The 22,016-nt window shown below is 50.6% G+C and overlaps 8 protein-coding genes across 8 annotated transcripts; 4 read left to right on the forward strand and 4 right to left on the reverse strand.

Annotated features, from left to right (window-relative positions):
* Positions 1–542: 542 nt before the first annotated feature.
* Positions 543–1,660, forward strand: sho1 (osmosensor SHO1; the record flags this gene model as incomplete). The annotated part of the gene is made up of 4 exons (XM_040898462.1): positions 543–680; positions 742–897; positions 947–1,069; positions 1,130–1,660. The coding sequence occupies 4 exons, from the start codon at positions 543–545 to the stop codon at positions 1,658–1,660; spliced, it is 948 nt and encodes a 315-aa protein (XP_040751237.1).
* Positions 1,661–2,569: 909 nt separating this feature from the next.
* On the forward strand, positions 2,570–3,837 carry P175DRAFT_0509837 (PQ-loop repeat-containing protein; the record flags this gene model as incomplete). Its single annotated transcript, XM_040898463.1, has 8 exons — positions 2,570–2,726; positions 2,775–2,809; positions 2,866–2,951; positions 3,019–3,109; positions 3,190–3,319; positions 3,394–3,450; positions 3,517–3,565; positions 3,621–3,837. The coding sequence occupies 8 exons, from the start codon at positions 2,570–2,572 to the stop codon at positions 3,835–3,837; spliced, it is 822 nt and encodes a 273-aa protein (XP_040751238.1).
* A 249-nt stretch (positions 3,838–4,086) lies between these two features.
* P175DRAFT_0558050 (uncharacterized protein) lies at positions 4,087–7,162 on the forward strand (the record flags this gene model as incomplete). The annotated part of the gene is made up of 4 exons (XM_040900813.1): positions 4,087–4,140; positions 4,264–5,911; positions 5,965–6,605; positions 6,657–7,162. The coding sequence occupies 4 exons, from the start codon at positions 4,087–4,089 to the stop codon at positions 7,014–7,016; spliced, it is 2,703 nt and encodes a 900-aa protein (XP_040751239.1). The 3' UTR covers positions 7,017–7,162.
* Positions 7,163–7,175: 13 nt separating this feature from the next.
* P175DRAFT_0516912 (putative nuclear distribution protein RO10) lies at positions 7,176–8,279 on the reverse strand (the record flags this gene model as incomplete). Its single annotated transcript, XM_040898939.1, has 3 exons — positions 7,907–8,279; positions 7,357–7,744; positions 7,176–7,194 (listed from the first exon to the last, which is right to left on the reverse strand). The coding sequence occupies exons 1-3, from the start codon at positions 8,136–8,138 to the stop codon at positions 7,176–7,178; spliced, it is 639 nt and encodes a 212-aa protein (XP_040751240.1). The 5' UTR covers positions 8,139–8,279.
* A 50-nt stretch (positions 8,280–8,329) lies between these two features.
* P175DRAFT_0502021 (uncharacterized protein) lies at positions 8,330–11,138 on the reverse strand. The gene is made up of 4 exons (XM_040897295.1): positions 10,587–11,138; positions 9,318–10,535; positions 8,825–9,264; positions 8,330–8,779 (listed from the first exon to the last, which is right to left on the reverse strand). The coding sequence occupies exons 1-4, from the start codon at positions 10,810–10,812 to the stop codon at positions 8,465–8,467; spliced, it is 2,199 nt and encodes a 732-aa protein (XP_040751241.1). The 5' UTR covers positions 10,813–11,138; the 3' UTR covers positions 8,330–8,464.
* Positions 11,139–11,372: 234 nt separating this feature from the next.
* On the forward strand, positions 11,373–14,211 carry P175DRAFT_0502023 (serine/threonine-protein kinase). The gene is made up of 4 exons (XM_040897296.1): positions 11,373–11,939; positions 12,037–12,872; positions 12,927–13,553; positions 13,619–14,211. Exons 1-4 carry the CDS (start codon positions 11,539–11,541, stop codon positions 14,170–14,172), a joined length of 2,418 nt encoding a protein of 805 aa, XP_040751242.1. The 5' UTR covers positions 11,373–11,538; the 3' UTR covers positions 14,173–14,211.
* Positions 14,212–15,083: 872 nt separating this feature from the next.
* Positions 15,084–15,529, reverse strand: P175DRAFT_0532790 (uncharacterized protein; the record flags this gene model as incomplete). The annotated part of the gene is made up of 2 exons (XM_040899998.1): positions 15,084–15,366; positions 15,423–15,529. 2 exons carry the CDS (start codon positions 15,527–15,529, stop codon positions 15,084–15,086), a joined length of 390 nt encoding a protein of 129 aa, XP_040751243.1.
* A 2,794-nt stretch (positions 15,530–18,323) lies between these two features.
* Positions 18,324–20,686, reverse strand: P175DRAFT_0532794 (FHA domain protein; the record flags this gene model as incomplete). The annotated part of the gene is made up of 4 exons (XM_040899999.1): positions 18,324–20,128; positions 20,202–20,334; positions 20,401–20,606; positions 20,671–20,686. 4 exons carry the CDS (start codon positions 20,684–20,686, stop codon positions 18,324–18,326), a joined length of 2,160 nt encoding a protein of 719 aa, XP_040751244.1.
* Between the last annotated feature and the right edge of the window lie 1,330 nt (positions 20,687–22,016).

The following is a 22,016-nucleotide window of genomic DNA, read 5'->3' on the forward strand; positions in this document are numbered from 1 at the left end:
TACTATCTATCTATCTACACTCCCAGGTACGATCTACTTTTCTGTCCCTCCTGCCATCATCCTTTATCATTAGTAGTAGTATTATTATTATTATTACAACCTAGACCCCTTCTGTCCGTATTTGCGCTCGCGTTTCGGACCTTTTTTTTTTTTTTTTTTTTTTGTGTTATTGTCTGCCCCGATGTTCGCCGACCGACTAGTCGACTTGGATACTCCTGCCTACTTTCCCTCCACAACCGTTCCATCTGGCTGACTGCTGGGGGATAATTAGTGTCCGACTTCTATCATCGTCGCGCTGTCAAAACACCTGCGCTCCATATATCTACAGAATACCAGCTAGGTCGACTCAGCCAGCATTGAAGTCAACAGAACACCCGGGTGCTGTCAGCCGCGCGGGTCTTTTTGTGTCCACATACAACAAAAGCATACATAAGGGACAACACATCACGATCTCCGACTTTGTGTGTATATATATATATATATCTATCTATCTATCTATATATATATATACTCTCGTCGCTCCGCCCGTCTAAGCCAGCTTCATGGTGGAAGACTCTACCCATTCACCGTCTCTACACAAACCAAATCCTTACCCCCAACTCTCCCACAACATGGCCAAATTTCGAGCAAGCAATATCCTTGGCGATCCATTCGCCCTTGCGACAACTTCTATCGCCCTGGTATGTACCCCATTACCTCTAGGGAATCGTGTATTGGTCCACTGATCGAGATCTCCTGTAGCTCGCATGGGTGATCGCCTTCGTTGCTTCCGTCGTTGGTGATATTAAGGGAAATTACCCCACCTTTCAATGGTGGGCGATCGCCTACACATTCTGCTGTATCACTGGGTTGATAGTTGTTTTCGGTACTGACACCGGTCTTGTTTACGGCGTGGCGGTATGTTTCCCTCGCATAGGACGATCCGGATGATGCTGACTGCTTTCAGATCGTGGGATATCTCTCTGCCGCGCTTGTGATGACTTCAATTTCTGCAAACACTCTGGTTTATTCCGACTTGTCCTCTTTCCAGGCTGCAGGTGCAGGCTTCATTCTCCTGTCCATGGTTATTGTAAGCTGTCCCTGCGCGTTGCATCCAACCTGGACTGCCCTTTTTTGCTGACTGTGGTAGATTGTCTGGATGTTTTATTTTGGCTCTACTCCTCAAGCGACTCACCGCGGATTCATCGACTCGTTTGCGCTCAACAAGGAACAACAGGCGTATGGAAATAGCCGACCCATGTCATCAGCCTTTGGTGCCCGACCGGAGACAACCTCTAGCCGGCCCCAGATGTATACATCCGCTCAACTCAACGGTTTCGAGACCTCGTCGCCCGTTTCGGGATATCATGGCGGTGCCCCTGGCGCGGAGGCCCGCAGCCCGTCGCAGGCCCGCTTTGGTAACTCCGAGAACAACAACAACAACAGCAACAACAACAACAACAACACAGACTCCAACGGGGAGGTCCCCGTGCCCACCGAATACCCCTACCGCGCAAAGGCCATCTATGCTTATCAAGCCAACCCAGAAGACGCCAACGAGATTGGGTTCGAGAAGGGTGAAACCCTGGATGTATCTGATGTCAGTGGCAGGTGGTGGCAGGCCAGGAAAGCCAACGGAGATACCGGCATTGCTCCTTCCAACTATTTGATTTTGCTATGATCTAGCTGAAGGGACGTGGTGGGTTTTCTTTGTTTCTTCTTTTCTCGTCTGTCATGATCCTTGCCGGTTGGCGAGAAAATTTTCTTTTGATACCCTTCGAGTTGTATCACTCGGCGCGAGTTTTTTTTATTTATTATTTTTTTTTTTTTGCGGAATCATGTTACGTCTTGATGGGTTTAGGTTGCTTTTTGTTCTTTTTGACGTGTAACATTTCTTGTTGAATATTTGGTTGGGCACACCAACCGCTCTAGCTTGTTGCAGACGATTTAGGTACTTTGTTTCATAGGATGGTTATTGTACCTTTTTTCCCTTCTTCCTTGTCCACTGTATGAGACTTAAGCAAAGAGGGATGCGACGTTGAAACGGGGGGGGGGGGGGGGGGGGGGCATTCATTCTGATATATCATCGGAATGTAGCGATCCAGCGACCGCCACGTGAGCGTCGGAGAATTCCATCTATAGAGCGTATAGAGTAGTACCTCGTTGGAGTACCTCGAGCGTATAACGGCCCAAACGTCCAAGCCCAGTTCAGCTCAGCTCAGCAGCCAGGACCAATAAATATGATGAACCCCAATTCCATCTCCGATCCCATTAATAAGGTGAAATGGCGAGGCCAAGTAGAAGCGAAGAACCGAGTCGTTTCGTTTCTCCTCTGGTTTCCCTGTCTAGTCCTAGTCTATCTTTGGAGCAGTCATTTCTGCCAATAATGGAGGGGAAAGGACGGGAACGGGATCCAGTTAGTCAAGAGGTTAATACTAACTAGTTAACTATCTTTTAAAGAGCTTAATGCCGGCTGTCGATTGAATCTTTTCGTGGGGTGTGTGATTTGGTTCTTCATCTGGATTTTTTTTCTTCTAGATTTAACTAACTGTTCGAGTTCAGACACACACACACACACATATATATAATAATGGCTGGTGACGGCAACGTTACCCTCGCCTCGAACGTGCTCGGCACAATTGCCACCGTGCTCTGGTGCATCCAGCTCATACCTCAGATCTGGTATAACTGGAAACAAAAAGACACGGAGGGGGTGCCGCAGGTGATGATGTTGCTTTGGGCTTCTTGTATGTTCAACTACTTTACGCGAGTATAGAAGCTGATTTGTATGGTAGGTGCTGTTCCAATGGGCGCGTATTTAATTCTTCAGGTGCGTGCTTCCCCCCCACCTTACTGGAGTAAGTGGCTGAGGAGTGAGTGCTGCAGCAAGTGAACCTCCCCCTGCAAATCCAGCCGCAGATCTTTGGGTTCTTTGCGCTGGTCAGCTGGGGCCAGATCCTATATTATACCCAGTGCGTATTGTATTGGTTTCTTTCAATGGGGGAAGTATCCCCTGGTGCTAATGTTGGCGTGGGGCAGTCACTTCCCTCTCCTCCGAGTAGTGGTCCTAGTCCCCGGGACCGCAGCGGTGTTTGGGGCCATCGAGGCTGCGTTGATTCTCGGACTTAGGGTTCGTTCGTGCACCGGCAGCAGCCCTTCAGTTGGGTTGGGTTGGTTGAACTAATGTGCATGTATATATATAATATATAGATACCCTATAAGCATGGAGTCACTTGGCCGGATCTCCTGGTTGGAATCATTGCTGCGATCCTTCTCGCGGCTGGATTGCTTCCGCCTTATTTCGAGTTGTGGAAGCGTGGTGGACGGGTGATTGGGCTTAGTATGTGATGCGATGCGATGTTGATGTTGATGTCCTTGATCTCTTGTTCTTGTTATGACCGACTGACTGGGTAGATTGGTTATTCCTGGGTACAGACACTATGGGAGGACTTTTCTCGCTTTTTGCACTGGGCAAGTCACCCTCACTTTTGGATGTCTTTTGGTAGAAAATCAGGTGTCTGACGGTTTCTATTGCAGCTGCACAAGGCACATTCGACGTGCTTGGAGGAATCATGTATCTGATCGTGTAAGTTGCGTCTCGCGTCCTCCATAGCCCGGTATCAACTAACGCCTATCGACAGGGTTCTCCTGGAAGCAGGCATTTTCCTCAGCCATATCATCTGGCGCATTCGGTACCGGAAACTGCTGAGGGAAGCTAAAACCACAGGCAGGAGTATTGATGAGTTGCTGGAGGAGAGACAGCGGATGGAAAAAGAGTCTGAAGTTGGGCTGGAAAAGGTGGAATTGCCGATGAATTCGTTTCTCCCTGCAGCGCCAGTGGGCGCAAAACGAGGCTAACGCAGACACCAAATATTCCGTTGCTTTGGCCTTGGATTATGATTATGATTTGATTTGATTTGATTAGCTAGTTAGTTATCGTATTCTCTACTGTACAACATCCTGCGTCCTTTTCCTTAGGCATTGAAGTGCTTCTACTTGGTTGCTCTCCCCGCTTCTTGCTCTCTTTCTCTTTTTTTCTTCATCTCTTCATCTCTTCTTCTTCATCTTCTTTGGATCAATGGTCTCCTTTCTCCTCCGCTGAAAGCCATGCCGAATGACTTGATCTCTGTCCATGTCTCTGAGCCCACCGACGACGATGTGGTGACCAGGCCTTCTTTCTGTTGTTCCCTTGCTTGTTCTTGTTAACCAGCTGTTTCATGTTTACTTCCCCCCCCCCCCCCGGTTTCAGTGTTCTTTTCTTTTCTCTTGTCTTGTCCGTGACAGGCTGAAGTGTATGTCCTTCCCGGCCCAGTTGGCGTTGACTTCACCATGTCAGACCGCCGTTGGGCCACGAGACTCAAAACGAAGCTCCTGCGGCGATCATCGTTGTCCAGCAAAAACCACCACTCTTTTACCGCCACCACCGCCGTCAACTCCTTCGCCAGTGCTCTCAACTTGAACAATCATCACCACGGGGATGGGGACGAGCAGCACTCCCATCTGAACCACGGACGAAGGGCGGCGGTCGAGCTACCGTCGGCCGACCCAAACTTTCCCCCGACGGCCACATCTGCTATCTCCACCAACCCCAATACCCTCACCTCCCAACCACTTCCCCCGGCTCTCTCCTCCACCGGTCGTCCGTCCATCTCCTCCTTTACGGAATCTCAGTACACTCCGGACGAGGTAGCTAGTGCGCCTGGGTCCATTGGCGGCCATTATTTCCTTGTCCCTGAATACAGCCAGCCCTGTTCTCCCTCTCGTGGCCCGCGACAAAGGCAACCAGACGCTCCTCCGGACCCGAGCTCCATCCCTCCCGTGACGAGGATAAGGCAGACTGATCTGCAGGACCCTCAGGCCCAGCATCAAATCCCACGACGGCGATCGGACACTAATCACGATCGGGAACGTGCCCGATCTGGTTCGAACCGGAGAAGCTTTCCCTCTGAGCTCCTCAATTTCCCACTTCCACCGCCGCCATCACGAAAGGCTGAGCAAAGCTCTCCCGCCCCCCCCTCAACCCCTCCTACCCCTAAAGTTGATCGGTCTCTCATCTCGAATCCGGCACGAGATCGGTTACCCGCTCCAGAATCGCAGCCAAACACGCCGTTGAATGCCGTCGCAGAAAATCCATCTGGGGAACCCAGTTATCACTCCTTCCCTCTCCCTCCCTCCTCTTTTCCTAAGCGCCCGAGTCTAAACAGTCGTCGTCAGTCGCTGCTGCCTGCGTCTCATCAGCACCTGATAAATTCTTTGCTAGATACTGGCTCCTTCTCGGAAACCGACGGTCCAGGTAATAAGCACTTGTCGACCTCCACCTCCGGGATGGGGTCGCGCAAAATTTGGGTCAAGCGGCCGGGGGGCTCGGCCACGTTGGTCCCTACCTCGGAAGATGCGTTGGTTGATGAGCTCAGGGACCAGGTTGTTTTGAAATATGCCAACTCCCTGGGGAAAACGTTTGATGCGCCCGATATCATCATCCGGATTGCAACCCGGGAAGGCACGACGAGACAGGCGACTCCCGATCGCATATTAAGTCCGGAGGAACCGTTGTGTCCGGTGCTGGACTCATGCTATCCTGGCGGGCAAACAATCGAGGAGGCATTGATCATCGAAATTCCCCAGCGTCGAACCCCACGGCCTTCCCCGCGCCACCCCGTATATTATCACCACTCGGAGCCGGGCGAGCATGGTGACTACTTCCCTCTGATGCCGGCAAACCCCAACGTTCCCACACCTTCTACACACGCGTCAAATACATCGACCGGTGTCAGTGGCCATCCAGCACCATCGATCTCTATCTTGACCACGGGAATGGCCCCTGCGCTGCCGTCTCCAAGCGGCCGTACCGCTCGTCATTCTCGCCGGCCTCCTCTTACCCGGCATACAACCAATTCGCCCAAAATTCTTGGGCAAGCTCCGAGTGCAAAAGGTGTGTTTCCCGGAACCCCCCCACTCCTTTGTATGGTTACTGATACCCCGTAGACAATGCAAGCCAGAACACCATACCTTCTCAAGCCGCCCCCCCATCAATTCCGACCCCACCTGGCCCTCCTCCAGAATCACCACAGACCAAGTCACTTACTCCCCCGACGCGTGGTGCGTCTCCGCGTCCTCGTCCCGGCGGGAAACCCAAAAAGACAAACCGAGCATTAAATGGGGCATTCGGCGGTCTCATCGAAGGCACTGTGCCGCCGATCAACGTGCTCATTGTTGAAGACAACAATATCAACCAAAGGCTTCTCGAGGCCTTTATGAAACGGTTGAGTGTGCGATGGAAGTGTGCTGGCAATGGAGAAGAGGCTGTCAGGAGGTGGCGCGAGGGGGGATTCCATCTGGTCCTCATGGACATTCAGTTGCCGGTGATGAACGGCCTGGACGCTACCAAAGAGATTCGACGCCTTGAACGCCTGAACGGCATTGGTGTCTTTCCCAAAAAAATTTCCGGACGGTCTAGTGCGGCGAGCGCGAATGCGACTTGCGCCCACACTCTTAGTGAGGAAGATACTCTGCACGATTTATCGCTATTCAAAAGCCCCGTCATTATTGTGGCGTTGACAGCCAGCAGTTTGCAAAGTGACCGACACGAAGCACTGGCGGCGGGTTGCAACGACTTCTTGACCAAGGTTTGTCCGCTTTCTCTCAGTGTGTGCCACCAACTAATCTCTTTTTTTTAGCCAGTTCGATTTGAATGGATGGAAAAGAAAGTCACGGAATGGGGCTGCATGCAAGCGCTGATTGATTTCGAAGGCTGGCGCAAATGGCGAGGATTCGCCGATGATTCTCATTCCTCTGGCAGTTCGGACGGATCTTCCAGTCCTCTCCACAGGAGCAGTGATGCTACTTCTCGAAGAAGCTCTCCAGCTGGAGCATCCTCGGCCGCACCCACGAAAAAGACGGAAGGCAAATCACTTCGCCACCACAAGCGACTGGAACTGATGCACGAGGACTCGTCGGGAGCGGGCAGCGGAGACGGATCGGGTTCTCCTGCGTCGTTGCACATGGATGTGCCGCCGGTGAAAGACGACGGGGCTTAGCATTTATTCCTCCTTTTGTGTCTTTTTATAGATACCCCCCAACATAGCTATGCCAGCTCTTTATTTTTATTTTTATTTTTTTTATGTGTGATGTTATATAATTCCTCCCAACGGCATCTCCACGCAGATGAAGAGATGCTCAATTGAAATTACTTTATACTACTTTTGTTGTTTCCACCTGGGGGAAAAAGTAACCCAACCCAGAAACAAAAAAAAAAAAAAAAAAAAGGGTATATCTATTAAATCCATAAATCCATAAAAAAAACAAAACAAAAAAAAAAAACCAAGAGAGAAACAAGACTTAAGCCTCTCTCCCCCTCTCCCCCTCCCCCCTCCTAACCCCCTCTCCACCTCGGCAAGCCTCCCCTCCCACTCCGCCCAACACTCCCCCCCCCCCACAACCGAAACCTCATACCACCGCTGCAACGCCCTCGCCGTGCGCACCCGCAGCTCGGAAACCGCTCTGCCCTGCTCCGCCTGCGTCGCCGCCACCCGCGCAATACGCGGCCGCAGCGCAACCAGACAGGCCGAAGATTCCGCCGAGGGAACCGGGAGATCGGCGAGGGATGTCAAGCGCGATGCGGTTTCCGGGTACGCCGGGGCGTAGGCGCGGAGGATGACGGAGGCGAGATTCTGCAGCGTCAAGGCTGTGCTGGTGCTGGTGCTGGTGCTGGTGCTGGTGCTGGATTCTGGTGATGATGGGTTGAAGAGCGTAGGGGAATTAGCATCTATCTCCCATCGTTTCGTTTCGTTCGTTCGGAACCGTCTCAAAGTCAGTCATTCAGTCATCCACATCCCATGTATGTATGTATGTATGTATGTATGTATGAATGTATGTAATTGGAATAGCGAGAGAAGAGAAAAGAAAAGGGGGGGGGGGGGGGGCATACATAAATGTAACACGTCCCGCACGGCCGGGACGCATCTACTTAGACTCTCCAGGTCTTGTTCTAGGTGGAGCAGACGCCGCGATACGGTGTCGTTGCGGCTTGCTGGGGGGTTGGGCGGAGTGGGCACGCCGGTCCATTGGGTGTCGCCGGTGAGGAGGTAGGTTAGTCGGTGCAGGCGGGCTTCGAGGAGTTCGATCGTTGCGGCGGCGATGGCGTCGGTTTCGAGGGTCATGATGATGTATGTGTTTTTGTAGCTTTTCTTTTGCTTTTGCTTTTGCTTTTGCGTTTGGGGTTGGGGTTGGGGTTGTGGAAGCTTGATCTACCTAAGAAGAACGAAGAGAAAACCGGAATTGAATGGAGAGCAGCTTGGTGGTGGTTGGTTGGTACATCTCTACGGAGTACAAGCAAGGAAGAGCTAACACGTGGGGAATCGGCTAAACCGCTTTTGGGGATTATAACTCTATATGAACAACTCGTCTCGTTTCTTTATGTACAAAGAAATCAAATCGTAATTTGTATGTTTGTCCAATTCCAGGTGAATCGGGACCTGCTGCTAGATTACTGACTCCAAGCCGGGCTAGAATCCTGCGCAGTCGCGGTTGGGCTTCGACTGAGTAAAGGCCGTCGTCCTCCTCGCTCCTGCATTTCCTGCCTGGGCCCAGATTCATCCTCAAAAGAGGAAACCTGGTAGTCGAAAACATTGACTTTTCGAGCCGCAGAGTCGTCGTCGTTGACCGACGGCGACGGATACGTGGGCCTTGTGCCCACGGTTTGCTCCCACGTTCCCGGACCAGGATCTTCCATCGGATTTTCAGTCGCTTCGGATGCCTGCAATTCCGTCTCGAACGTCTTGTTATCCGCATTGACAAATTCCTAGTCCTTGTTAGCCCGGTCTACCTTCTCTGGGAGCGAACCTACCTGAAGTGGCATCGGGGCTGGCTCCTCTTTGACCGCCATTGCATTACTACTGGCATAGACAAGAAGAGTGGTTTTCGACTCTTCCCGCGCGGCCTGAAGGACTTCAATCTCGCGTACTTTCCGTGCCGTGTACCCTATAACCCCGGCGTTCTTTGACGCGGTGGTGCTCTGGCCTTTCTCGGCTTGTCGGGTCTTTGCATCATCGAGAGAGAAACTGATTCGCCACCACTCATACGCCTCGTCAAGCTTAGGTGTGGAATCTGCGCCATCCCCATGGGGTTCCGTTCGTTTTAGTACATAGGTTACATGGGGCTCCGTACACACGCCTCGGAGGGTATATTTGCGAAGAGGGGGTTCACTTGGTGAAGCTGATGGTTCTGTGAGAAATTTTGAATAGCCTCTGAGAGTTTCTAGGGCGCTTTGCTTCCTCTCTTCCAGTTCTGTACATGGGGTGAGCAGAGAACCAAGGTTGATGATGCATCTGAATACATACGTTTGAGTTTGTCTTCTATCTTCTGGCAAAGCGCCTTCAATTCAAGTGCCAGTTGCGGTGCTTTGGAATTTGACTCCTCCGCGGTTGATACCCCATTGGATTCAGCCTGGGGCTGTATTATCGTTGAGGCGGCAGCGGCGGCTTTCTCCAGCAGATCCTTTGACGTGAGTCCTGCGGCGGATTTGTTCGCAGAAAACCGGTCCAGAAGGGTCTGAAGCTTTAGAATCTCTTCGTCGACGCGAAGCCTTTGCGCGCGGTAATCCCGGGTGATGTCTCGACAACTGGCGAGGTATCGATCCGGGTAGAAGACGGCGGGGATCTTGACATCAACCGGCTTTGTCGTATCTGAGCCGCTCAGTTTGATGGTGAAAACGTCCGCGACATGTTCTAGCCACACGTCATCAAGTTCCTCCCCAGGACTGTCGGCCCACATGGTAATGTCCAAGGCATCGTAAAGTGTCTGGCCATGACTTTGCATCACAAACGGTTCCAGGGTAAAGAACTGCCTCTCAATTGGGGTGTCGTACGTTGACAGTAGTCGTTTATATGCCATTGAGGAGAACACAGTGGCTAGCTGGTTTCCTGGCGCAGCTCGGACTGCGGATTCCTGCCATAACTCTAAAAACCGGCTGACACCATCATCAGAGTCGTACTTGGATAAACATTTCAAACTAGCCAAAGCATCCGCACTACCGAAAGATCGGGTGGTAGAATCTAGGAAAGCGACTAGTCTCTGGGTTTCGTGGATGATGTCGTCCCAATCGGTGTCACCCTCCGGTGCATCATGAATGGTCACTATTTTGGGAAGATTAATAGGTTGTCCGTTCCACCATTGTGGGTCATGGCCGTAATTCGATAAGACCTCGCTCCGATATAAAAGGGCTTCCCGCGCAAGCGGGATTGAATGAAGAATTGTGAGCAGTCCGCCCAAGTGCAGACAGTCCTCAGACGGACGGATAAAGGCTGGCTCGTTTTCTTGTCTCTTGCGGTCTGTTGGGTCGGGGCTAATGATGATCTCGCGAGCGCTGGAGTTGAAGAGAGTCATCGCCCAGGCGCCCTCATCGTAGGAATCTCGGGTCGCACGGCCGAACGTTTGGCTTGGATTTGTGATCCCGGTCTCTTGCTGTCCCAGATTCTGATTCAAGGACATTGCCACCGCTTGCTGAAGCTGACGCTCCTCCTGCTCCGCCAAAGACAAGCCATTGCCGGGACTCGCTGCTGGATTGACGTTAGTCGATGGCTATTTGCCCATGCAAAGGATCCTCCTACCCGTCGAGTTCTGTGTTGGCGCTTGCGCAGGTGATAATTCGGTCGGATGCGTCGAGTCTTTGAGGTTCAAGGCAGATGGCGGTCGCGAAAGAGGGACAAGGGTTGGAGATACCGGAACTGCGTCAGTATGTTCGATTTGGTATGCTGTTGAGGGAAGCTGGGGGCCGGTGGGGTCTTCGAAGTAAGCATTGATGGCTTTATTCGAGTCGAGGTCGTTAGCCTGCATGAGAGAATGCGTTAGATCGATCGGGAATCGGTAGCGATTAGGGTAGAGGGACTTTTAGGAAGCTGATGGCCTGTTCACGCGAAGTATTTGTGAAACTAATGAAGCTGGTGATAGCTTCCTCAGCCGGTTCGGAGGTCATCGCGGAGTCCACGGCCCTTGACTAGAGCACGTGTAACGAGCCACACGGAGAACCAGGCGTACAGGGGAGGGGTTTGAATAAAAGGCAGGATAGTAGAAAGCAAACAAGAAGAAGGAGGAAGATGAGGAGGAGAGAAGAGGAATATTGAAGCCTGTTGGAGCTTTGTTACCAGGAGCTTCCCCACCACATGACATGGGATGTCAAGCCTAAGATGAAATAAGAAATAAGAAATAAGAAATTAAGTCGTGACTGTAATTCATCAATACCTTGAAATCGGGTTTAGATACCTAACTAACTAGCTAGGGAGTTCATTCTGGTTGGGTTGATATTGGATCTCTTCCATCCTCTCCACCCCGCTATTTCTTGATTTTGCCTTCTCCCCCAGAATATGAACTAACTGTCTATTCACTTTTTTTTGTTTTTTTTTTTTTTCCCCTCCTACGCCGAAAAGCCTCGGGAAAATCATAGAAACCCAGCGGACTTGTGGCCCGCGCAGACGTGGCACCGGAATATCCATCACGTCACGTTGTCCTCCACCTCAAAGCCGCCGCCTTTCACTTTCCCCCGAACCCTGAGAAATCGGGAGGATGGCTGCTGCATTCGATGACGAAGATCTCTCCGTCTCTCTCCCTTCCTTCGACCGTGACCGACATCGTGATCGTCCCAGCGGCTCTAATCCTCCCAATTCGAATTTCTCCGCCATGGCCATGCCCCCGCCTTCTCGCCCGGTCGGAAAGGGTGCTGACCCCTCGAGGCAGTCGCCCGCGACTACCAGGGACATGCAGCGCCTCGACCAGTATCAGACTGTGAAGGTTCTAGGCGAGGGCTCGTTTGGAAAAGTGAAGCTAGCCATCCATCAACCTAGCGGCCGTCAGGTCGCCTTGAAAATTATCTCTCGCCGCAAGTTGCTCTCTCGTGACATGGTCGGTCGCGTTGAGCGGGAGATTCAATACCTTCAACTGCTACGGCATCCGCACATCATTAAATTGTACGCTCCTCAATTCCCGTCTTTATTGTGTCCTGGATTGGTTGCAATTGAGCCCCCAAAGCAAAGGAAAACTGACTGACTCCTCTTCGTCGGACAGGTACACCGTCATTGCAACCAAAACCGATATTGTGATGGTCCTTGAATATGCGGAACGAGAACTTTTCGATTATCTAGTGAAAAGGGGCCGCTGCAACGATGCGGAAGCCCGCAAGTTCTTCCAGCAGATCATCTGTGCAGTGGAGTACTGCCACCGACACAAAATCGTCCATCGTGATCTGAAGCCCGAAAATCTCCTCATCGACCGGGATAAGAATGTCAAGATCGCAGATTTTGGTCTGAGCAATATCATGACAGACGGAAATTTCCTCAAGACGAGCTGTGGTAGCCCGAATTATGCGGCTCCCGAGGTCATCTCTGGAAAACTCTACGCCGGCCCAGAAGTCGACGTGTGGAGTTGTGGAGTCATCCTCTACGTCCTTTTGGTGGGCCGGTTGCCATTTGACGACGACTATATCCCGGCCCTTTTCAAGAAAATTGCCGCCGGCAACTTCCATATGCCGTCCTACATATCCTCCGGTGCAGCTCGGCTAATTCGGGCAATGCTGCAAGTCCACCCAGTTCATCGAATCACCATTGAGGGCATTCGCGATGACCCTTGGTTTCTTCAAGATCTGCCTAAATATTTACAGCCTCCCCCTGAAGAATTCATCACCACCGGGGTGGACCCGTCCAAGGCGATCGACCCGCGAAAGATCGCCCCGGGGAAGCCCCAGTCGGCTCAGCAAAAGATCAGTCAGGTTGCCATCTCCAAATTAGAAAGGAGTATGGGATATGGACGGGAGGACATTGAAGATGCATTAAAAAACCCCGAACCTAGCGCCATCAAGGATGCGTTTTTCATCATCGTGGAGAACGAGATGATGCAAACAAATTGTAAGTGGGAGGAACAGCTTCGGAAAGACAGAAAGGCTAACCGGAGGGGAACAGCGCCTACTGATGATAATATGATGGGTCCTCCTCCTGTATTGCCATCGCCTCCCCCAAGTCGCGCCGCGGCATCCCCAGCAACCTCAGGTCGTCTTCCCACCTCCAATGCGCAACAAGCACAGGCCGCGCCCCCAACCCGCACGAGATCTATTTCTCACCGCCAGCCAGTTCGCATGTCCTCTCCAGCCGATTCCGACGACCCGGAGGCCCCTAGGCCGAGTCATGTTAGAATTCTACCAACCAGCTTACCTTACGTCCATGATCAACTCATGGAACAGCGCGAGCGTGAGCGCGAGCGGGCCCGTGCACGACACGCCGATCGATTGTTGGAAGAGAAAGCCCAGGCTGGCCTAGATTCGGACGACGACCCCCACCGTCTGAACCGGTCCCCAGAGGAGCAGGAAGCCACCGCGAGAGCATTGAAGCCCCACTCACGCAGTATTATCGACCTCGAAAAGCTTCGGCTTGAGCCCCCAGAAGGCCGTAGCGCTCCACATCAACCCAGAAGGTCGCGGAAGTGGCAATTTGGAATCCGGTCGCGCAACGAGCCGTATGAAGCGATTCTCTATCTCTACAAAGCCATTGCAGCGCAGGGCGGAATCTGGGAAATGCAACCCGCCGATCCAGGTTAGTTAGTTCTAGCACCTATGATGGTCTTACCCGGCGATGAGCAAGGCTAAATGATTTCCTAGATGGTAGTACAATGGGGCCGGATAGTGAGTCTGGAGACCAAGCGCGGCGGTTGCAGGGCAAATACCCGGACTTGCCATCGGATTACTACATCCCTAAAGACCTGTGGTTTATCCGGGCCCGCCTGTTGAAAGAAGGCGTCAAAGCACCGGGCTCGTCGTCGACCAGTGTGCACAGCAGCCGGAGTGATCTTGAGGATCTCCGGCGCCGGTTCAACCTTTCTGGTGGCGCGTTATCTCTGGATGAGAAAACGCTGGCAGCGACGGAACAAATGCCGACGTCGGGTGCCTCTTCAGCCACACAACAACCCTCGATCCCACGGGTGTCTTACGGAGTCTGGGTTTTCATCGACATCCAGCTGTATCAGCTGGAGGAGAACAATTACATGGTTGACTTCAAGTGCGACGGGTACCAGAACGTGATCCGCGCAGAAGGTGACACAGAGTGGCACCCGATCAGCAAGCGATTCCGGAACAAGGAGAAGGAGGTGACAAGCCCCTATCCGTTCCTGGATGTGGCGTCCGACCTTGTGGCCCAGTTGGCTGTGGCAAGCTAGAACGGTATATATATATATATAGTCTTCACACACGAGAGGGGAGGTTTTATTATTAAATTTGTTATCATGGCGTTTGGTGGTAGTTGATCCAGTGAAAGGGCTTTTCTGCTCCTGATGGCTGCATCTGTGGGATTTATTTAGCGTGCATTTGTTGATATTATGAGTTGTGGGTAAGGATGATGAATGCGCTGGGGATATATCTATCTATCTATCTATCTATCTATCTATAGGTAATAAAATCCGCGCTTTCCCCTCGTCCAATTACATGCGCAGCACATACAAGGGATGCGACCCCCGTTGGCAGTGCACACCTTCAAAACAGTCTGTTCGCTCGAGTACTTTGCCAATCCCGAGTGCCATGTTCTCGCGGGAGTCAGTCGACTGGGACGCCGCCGGGGATGATAAAGCGTAGTCGGGGCATGCTAGTGCTTGAACTCCTATGCTGGTTCTCGGTGGGTGTGTGGCCTAGGTATCATACCATAGCTCATCCTAGAAAGAAAGAAAGGGGGGGAAGACGAATCTTATATAGAGCTGGCTAGAGGTGCATTGCAAAAAGCAAATCCAATCATCTCTGTGCCATTCTTGAATCCCGTTTGATGCCGTCTCCGTGACTGCTGCAATAAAGAGCGGTCTGTAGAGTTTTAAATTGTCGTACAAGACTTCTTGCCTAGTAGTTATATATATGTATGTACGTAATAATGTAATCCCTAGGGAATGCGGGAGAATTAGGTCTAGCTAGAAAACCAAGAAGAGTGAAATTCAATTGTATAATTTGAGTCAGTCTTGACTTGTTGTGTATATATCCCTTTTCTCCCTAATTCCCAGACGACAATGCACTGGTAGGATTCTCCCATATCAACTAGAAACCGTAAACGACCGACACCGGAAAGGAAATGCCTTTTTACAGGATATTAGGAGCTGCGCGGTTGGTTGGCGTTGGTTTGGAGACGTCCACCCCCGGAACCACCGTCTCGATCTCCGGATCGTCTCCACAGGTTGCCTGTGATTTGGTCATTGAATGAGAAAACGGAGGTAGACGAGCTGCGGCTCAGTGATGCCGGGGTAGATGGTTCTGATGCTCCGTTGGGAAGCGAACGCGCAGCTTGCGCATTACTTGCTGCCCCTGCTGGGTTACAGTGCGCGCAGATGAAGATATTGAAGCCCCGTCCGCTGCAGCTCGTACAGATTGCACCTCTGGCGAAGTTAGGAATGGGCGAATCTGGAGATACGAAGATGTCTAGACAGCATACCTAGGTGCGTTTCCCGCACAGTTACGGCATGTCAAAACGGTCCTCCCCCCAATGCAAGAGGTATGGGTAGGATCAAGATGAATAGTTGATGCTGTCTGATAAACCATGGTGATAAGAATATGGATTTAGGCGTGGACTTCCCAGGGAGGGTAGATAGATAGATAGACGTAAGAAGCTCGAGGTAGAATAGAACAAGAGGCTCAGGCAGTCGAGTCTATTTAAAGCTTATCAGCCAGTCCGACTTGTCAGTAATCCATCAGGCAATCAAATGAGTAGATACATTGAACTCGAAGAAGTCGATAAAAAAAAAAAAAAAAAGAACCCGGAAGGTCGGTATGCAGGCCAACTAGGCTATCCCCTGCTCAGTGCAATGATAATGTCTGCGTGGTAAGAAGCCGTGAGACACATACATGCCCAAGATTCATAATCCCTAATGTCGAGTCAGGGAACTCCTGTCCCCTTCCATCTCGGCCGCGCCGAAGAATTATGGGAGAGTTAACCCCATACGGAATCCGAACCGACGATATTTGGCCAATTCGAGATTTTTTTTTTTGGTGAGCCGCACCAATGGCACAAGATCGGACGGTACGACATGGGCCAAGGATCCAGTAATAGCTACACAATCAGCCCAGATGCGTCAAGGAACCGCCGGGTTATCTCTGTCAGACGAACCACCATTGGGAAAGTCATACCCAAGCTGATTCTTGGAAGACGAAGGCTTCAGAGTCCGAGGGACCCAGAAAGCTGGGTCCTGTGGATGTTGTTTTTGTGTCCAAACCGAATATTGCCCACTGAACCTCGAGGAACACAATACTAAGAGAAACTTATCTGAGGGGCTAAAAGCCCAGGACATCGTAAGAGTGGGGGGAAAGTACCAAGGTACCTGACAACACAGATCCTAGAGGGAGCGTATAATGCGGAAAATAAGACCGGGAGCATGGCAGCCACGGAGAGTTGTGCGACGCGAGGTATGAATAATCCAGAATATTTAGCAGGAATTCGGGGCGGCTGGCCATCGTCAATGAACAGAAAAGATCAATATTATATCTTCCATTCAGAATCCATGCCGGATAGCTGCAGCCGAGGATACGAGCCTGATTTGAACCCCAGTCCCTTAGATGCCAGGAAGCCATCAGGAGTCAGATGAAACAGTTCAAGAACGATCTGGTCGCACGGAATAAGTAAACATTCTCAACTATCGTTATCTGCTGAGACTGGAATCGGTTAAAGATCTGGTTCATATCGGGAATGAGATCTTACGGAATTCCATCATGCACCGACCTTGATTATGGTCCACGTATCAGGGAACGGGAGGTTCGTTTCAGACATAATGCAATCCCCTCCTCTCAGTCAACTTAAAGCTGCTTAAACCGGGGAATAGTAGAGACGCGCAGGCCGTCGATGACGGCATTGAGACTTGTCGACTTTTTCTTGGCCCTCCTATCCTAGTCAAAAGGATCAGGTCGACTGCAATTGTGGTGACAATGCATCTAAGTCTCGGAGGAATCGACAATCTGGAAGCAGTGAGGGGAGAGGAGCAGCGAGAAACGCACAGGAAAGGGGGAAGTCGGCAACTTCCGCCATACCGCGGGGGAGGGTGGAGTGGTGGATCGGCCAGCGTTTGATGATCGGATAATCGGACATGATGTTGAATGGTTACTGAGATCTTGGGAGGAATGCGAACCCTGTACATAGCAGTGGTCTCGTGGTGCGTCAAAGCCTGGCCGCCTTAAATTTGCTCCTGTCAGAACGTCACTTCATGCAGGTATCCAGCCAGCAGAGGGGGTGATGGAACTCCATCTCAGGTGTTTCGCTTCACAGTCATTGATTGCTCCACGTGAACCCGGAGAAATGAAGCAGGATGGGAAAAAAAAACACCCCCATGAGAGCCAATAAAGTAGAGAATGTAGTGTGTATTGTGCAAGTTGCACTGGCGAATTGGTCACATGTTAGCCAGCATGATATGAAACAGAACCGCTGAGTACACGATTGTCAAGGTGGCTGTGTGGTGCATCAAGAGGTATCAGAAGGGAAAAAGAAGGAAAAAGAAAAAAAAAAAAAAGAAAGAAAGAAAGAGAGAGAGAGAGAGGGGCCAAGAAGGTCTCCTGCTTCTGAGAATCGAAGAGCTTGAGGACGAACAGGGACGGATCAAGAAGCCCACCACGGCACTCTCATCTCATTTCCCACAATGGAAAGAGATACGCGACTTGAAGGTCTTTGTCGCCTAATAGTAAACAGTAAAAGTAAGCGACCTGCAGGCATCCGTCAGATATCACGCACTCCGCTGGGATTTGAGAGGAGCTCGGTGGGTTATTCCTTTATTATCCTTGTTTCCGGCTGGGGACGATTGAGATGCGTCTTGATGAGAAATGCCAATACAACAGTGGATGGGTAATTAACCAGGTGAGTATATGTGGGATGAGTGTGCAGTCCAAAACCTCTGTTTAGGGGACAAAAGAGGGTTGGTTGCACAAAAGGGACACGGCAACTGGGCACAACCTGAGAGGCTGTTCTGTTCTTCTGCTTCTTCTTTTCTGTCTTCCGTTGACGCAGTTGAAATGGCCTGATGAGGATAGGAGTAAACAGAGTACGTTTCCATTGAGTGGCATTGCCTAATCTGCTAAATGTATCTAGGAAATACAGCCATACATGCGGAAGCACCTTGTGTGTGGCGAATTTCTAAGATGCTCACACTTCAGCAACGAAACAAGAATAGTATTCCCAACAAATTGAAAGTGGTTAGAAAAAGGAGCCAGGGGGAAACGGGTGGTGAAAAAAACAAAGGCACCAAGTACGAAATAAAAACCCAAGCACTATTCACCGCACACACCGTAGGAGTAATTCGATAAAAGCTCATAGTAACGCCAAGTTCATCGCCAGCGGAGGTCAATGCTGTTCAGCCTAAACGAAGTAATCAGGAGGAAGCGAAGCCAAGGCTGCGATAGTCCCAATCGCACCCACCACAGCACCAATGACAGCAGTCGCAGCATGGCTTTTTAGGCTGCCCTTATTCGATGTCTTTGCTCGTTTCGATGGTCTCTCATCCGTCTTAGAGCTATTGGGGAGGCTTATAGTGGTGAGCTGCGAGTCAGAGTTAAGGATGGCCGCTAGGCTGTGGGGTTGTGCATCTGGGAGGCACGTTTCTTCTTTGAAAGATTCCGGGAAATCGTCAATATTCAAGGAAGAATCAATAGTACGGTGATAGTCGCGGTCTACTGATTGAGCAGTGATAGTCGGTTCTGATTCTATCTCCGCTGCTTTTCTCTTCAGTGAAGTCGACTCGAGTCTTTCCTTGCCCCTCGATGCTAGTAGAGATGTGGGTTTTCTAGCCAACGCGTTGCAGGATTGTCGGACTGTCTGTTTTATAGGATCTACAAAACGCATGGAGGGAACTTTCAAGGTCGTGTTTTGTTGACAAGTAGTCATAGCAGGGGGGCCGAGACCCGGTTGGCTGTTGGCGAAAGGACCATCGGTGTAAGGTGCAAGTGGATGCTGACAAGTAGTCATAGCAGGGGGACCGAGACCCGGTTGGCTGTTGGCGAAAGGACCATCGGTATAAGGTGCAAGTGGAACACAAGGTTCTGAAACAAGCATAAGATCGTATGCCGAACTATATCTTGGAAGTCGGTGTATTTGCTCTGTTGACATTGACGAGTAGGTGTTGGTTGGGAAAGGGGTTAGCGAGGGGTCAAAAAGCTTTCCACTGGGCTGCGGGGGGAATCCCGCGCTTGGCAGAGGCTTAGGAGGCAGTGGCCAACGTAAAGGTGGCAGCATTGCTGGTAATGAAGCCTCGGAATGCATTGGCTGTTCCAAAGGTTGAGAGTCCAAAGTTGGAATCTTGCCGGCCGTGGTACGATTATCGTCAGTGGAGATTTCGGCTAAAAAGGAATCTGACATGTGCTCAGGGCCATCTTTAATGGAGTTTCGCTCGGAGTTCTCAAAGTGAGATATGTCCTCACAATCCTTTTGAGGACTGGCGTCGACCATGGGCCCATCGACTTTGTCTTGAATGGTCTCGGTTGTCTCTGAAATAACAGGAGCGTCCGTACTCCGCTCTGGGACCTGCGCATCATGTTCAGCCAGTTTAGGTGTAAAGTCATCCACAGCATCTTGCTCTCCATCGCCCTCATCTTCGTCCACTTCCCAATTCTCAGATTCCATAATGGAACCATCGTCAGAGCTGCGAGCAAAATATTCGTCATAGTATTGAGCCTCTCCATTTTCATCTCCTGAGTCACATTCGACTAAGGGAGGTGTCATTCTAGGAGTAGCAAGAGGCTGTCCAGATGGGGCAACTGTAAAAGCGAGGGGGCTTTGGCATGATGCTTGCACTTTGTCATTGTGAGTCAGGGCCGATGGATCTTGAGGCTTAATGTCCTTTGCAGCATCATTCTTCAGTGGGGAGGTCATTGCAGACGATACAACTACTACAGACCGACTGTCTTCTGAGTCCGAGCCACCAGCGGATTCGTTTGACTCAGAGCTACGGTCGAGGGTAGATATTGGTGGAACAGGATGATGAGCGGTTATTTCCATGTCATCATCATCTTCAGGCACACAGAAAGTGTTGCTCATCTGGACTGACTTCTGCGTATCCGCATCGCTATTCTCTGGGTTAGAGAGTTCAGTATGAGCTTGTTGGTGGTCAACATACAGGTTTTCCTGCCACTGGCATTCGCAACGAACGGCTAGTGGTGGGAACGTATCTAGCGAAATTGAATTAGCACATCATATAGTAAAAGGCTAAGATCTAAGTCGACAAGTGATATCGACGCTTACCAGTTCCCCGAACAACCTCTACTCCAAACGTTAGGACATCACCGCTTGAAAGGGCGACATCCTCTCCAACAGGTATTTTGTCTCGATTTAGCCAGGTTCCATGCATAGAGCCAGGGTCCCGAATATAGACAACCTGAATCTCAGTGTTAGTAATGTGACGATCGCTGAAGAATATCTTCACCAGGGGAGCTGAACGTACTTTGTCTTCTAGGGACACATGGATTGTTGCGTGTGTCCGGGACATGACTCGAGAGTCAAACAGGCCGTTGTTACGAGCGGGAGCGAGATTCTTATTCTCACGTTTGGATGCTCGGCCAATATCAATACTATCCGAGTCGGACTTGAACTTCAGGGAGCGATATGGAAGGACGTCAGGGAGGCTAAGGTGGTGGAGGAAGACAACCGCTGCAGCAAAGAAAAGATATTAGCAAAGTTGTACTGCAAAGAAGATGCGGGTGGTTCCGCATACCTTGTCTGTTAGACATGGCTGTGAAGTTGACAGAAATAGATTCAAAGAAGTCGATCTGGTGGTGTCAAAGGAGTAGGCCCAAGACAGGGTATTTCTATGTTATCAGAGCACTGGATAAAGACGGCTCTGCTCGCTGAGTATAGTGAGTCAGCGGCAGGCTTCGAGGCACAAGGACAGCTGCGAAGCTTGAATGATCGGGGGGGTTCTACCCAAACAAAGCCGCTTGATAACAAACACTAGCCCAAGACTTATCTCTGGCTGGCATATACTATTGTTCGACGTAGAGGATGATGAAAGAAGGATAAAGGAGACAAGGCGTGATGATGAAGATGAAGGAGCCTCAAGAGGGGTAAGAAGTATCGGACCTGATGGAGTCAGCCTGAGGTTAACAGGCGGTCGCGGTCAGGCAGACAAAGGGAAAGAGGTCGAGTTGGTCAGTCTCCGGGATCTTAAGAGCATGCGAAGGAAATCAACGGAACAGTGGCTCCAGAGTTTCGTGGAACAACCAGGTTGTGAACTTGGATATGGCAGTCTGGAACCTGGTCTGATAAGGAAAGACGAGGAAAGGAGGAGGAAGGCAAAACGGGCGCTCGGGAGGGCGAGTGACGTTGACGGGAGCAAGTACATAGGGGAAAGGTAACACCAGAAAGACGGACGAAAAAAGGGCGGAGCTGTAAATTTTGGAGGAAGAGGTTATATTGAATAGCAGAAGAATAGAATCGAAGATGAAGAGCTGGTACAGATACCAACAACAACAACAACAATAACAATAACAATAGCAACAATAAGAATAAGAATAATAAGAGGTAGGGGAGAGATTAAGAGGGGAAGATCTAACGATGACGATGAGAAGTACAAAGTAGTCTGATAGGGCGGGCGAAGTGGGGGGAAAGAAACGTCTATCAGGTGGAACTCTTTAGTGTTGGGTCACTTTAACTAGTCCCTTGTAACAACAAGGTTATATTGAGTATAGTTACCAAAAAAAATCATTCCAAAAAAAAGACCTCTCTATCCATTATTACCTAGGGTACTGTACGTACGACTCTGCTCACACCTCATCCTGCGACTATGATACATACACAAGTGCTGGCTTCACCGCATCGTCAACCTTGAAAGTCATGAACCTCCACCCTCAAAAGACATACACTACTACCCTAGTATTTCCTTCAACCATATAAGCCCAGTAAGCCATACATTGTTAGCAAATGAAAACAGAAAAGAAAGGAAAGGAAAAACACTGGAACGAACCGTTTTGGGAAGTGTGCCATGATCATCAAAGCGCAGAGAAGGCATCAGGGTCACACATATAGAATCTCGAACAAAACAAAAAAAAAAAAAAAAAAAAA

This window comes from Aspergillus ochraceoroseus (assembly GCF_002846915.1).
Source record: "Aspergillus ochraceoroseus IBT 24754 chromosome Unknown P175scaffold_5, whole genome shotgun sequence".
NCBI lineage: Eukaryota > Fungi > Ascomycota > Eurotiomycetes > Eurotiales > Aspergillaceae > Aspergillus > Aspergillus ochraceoroseus.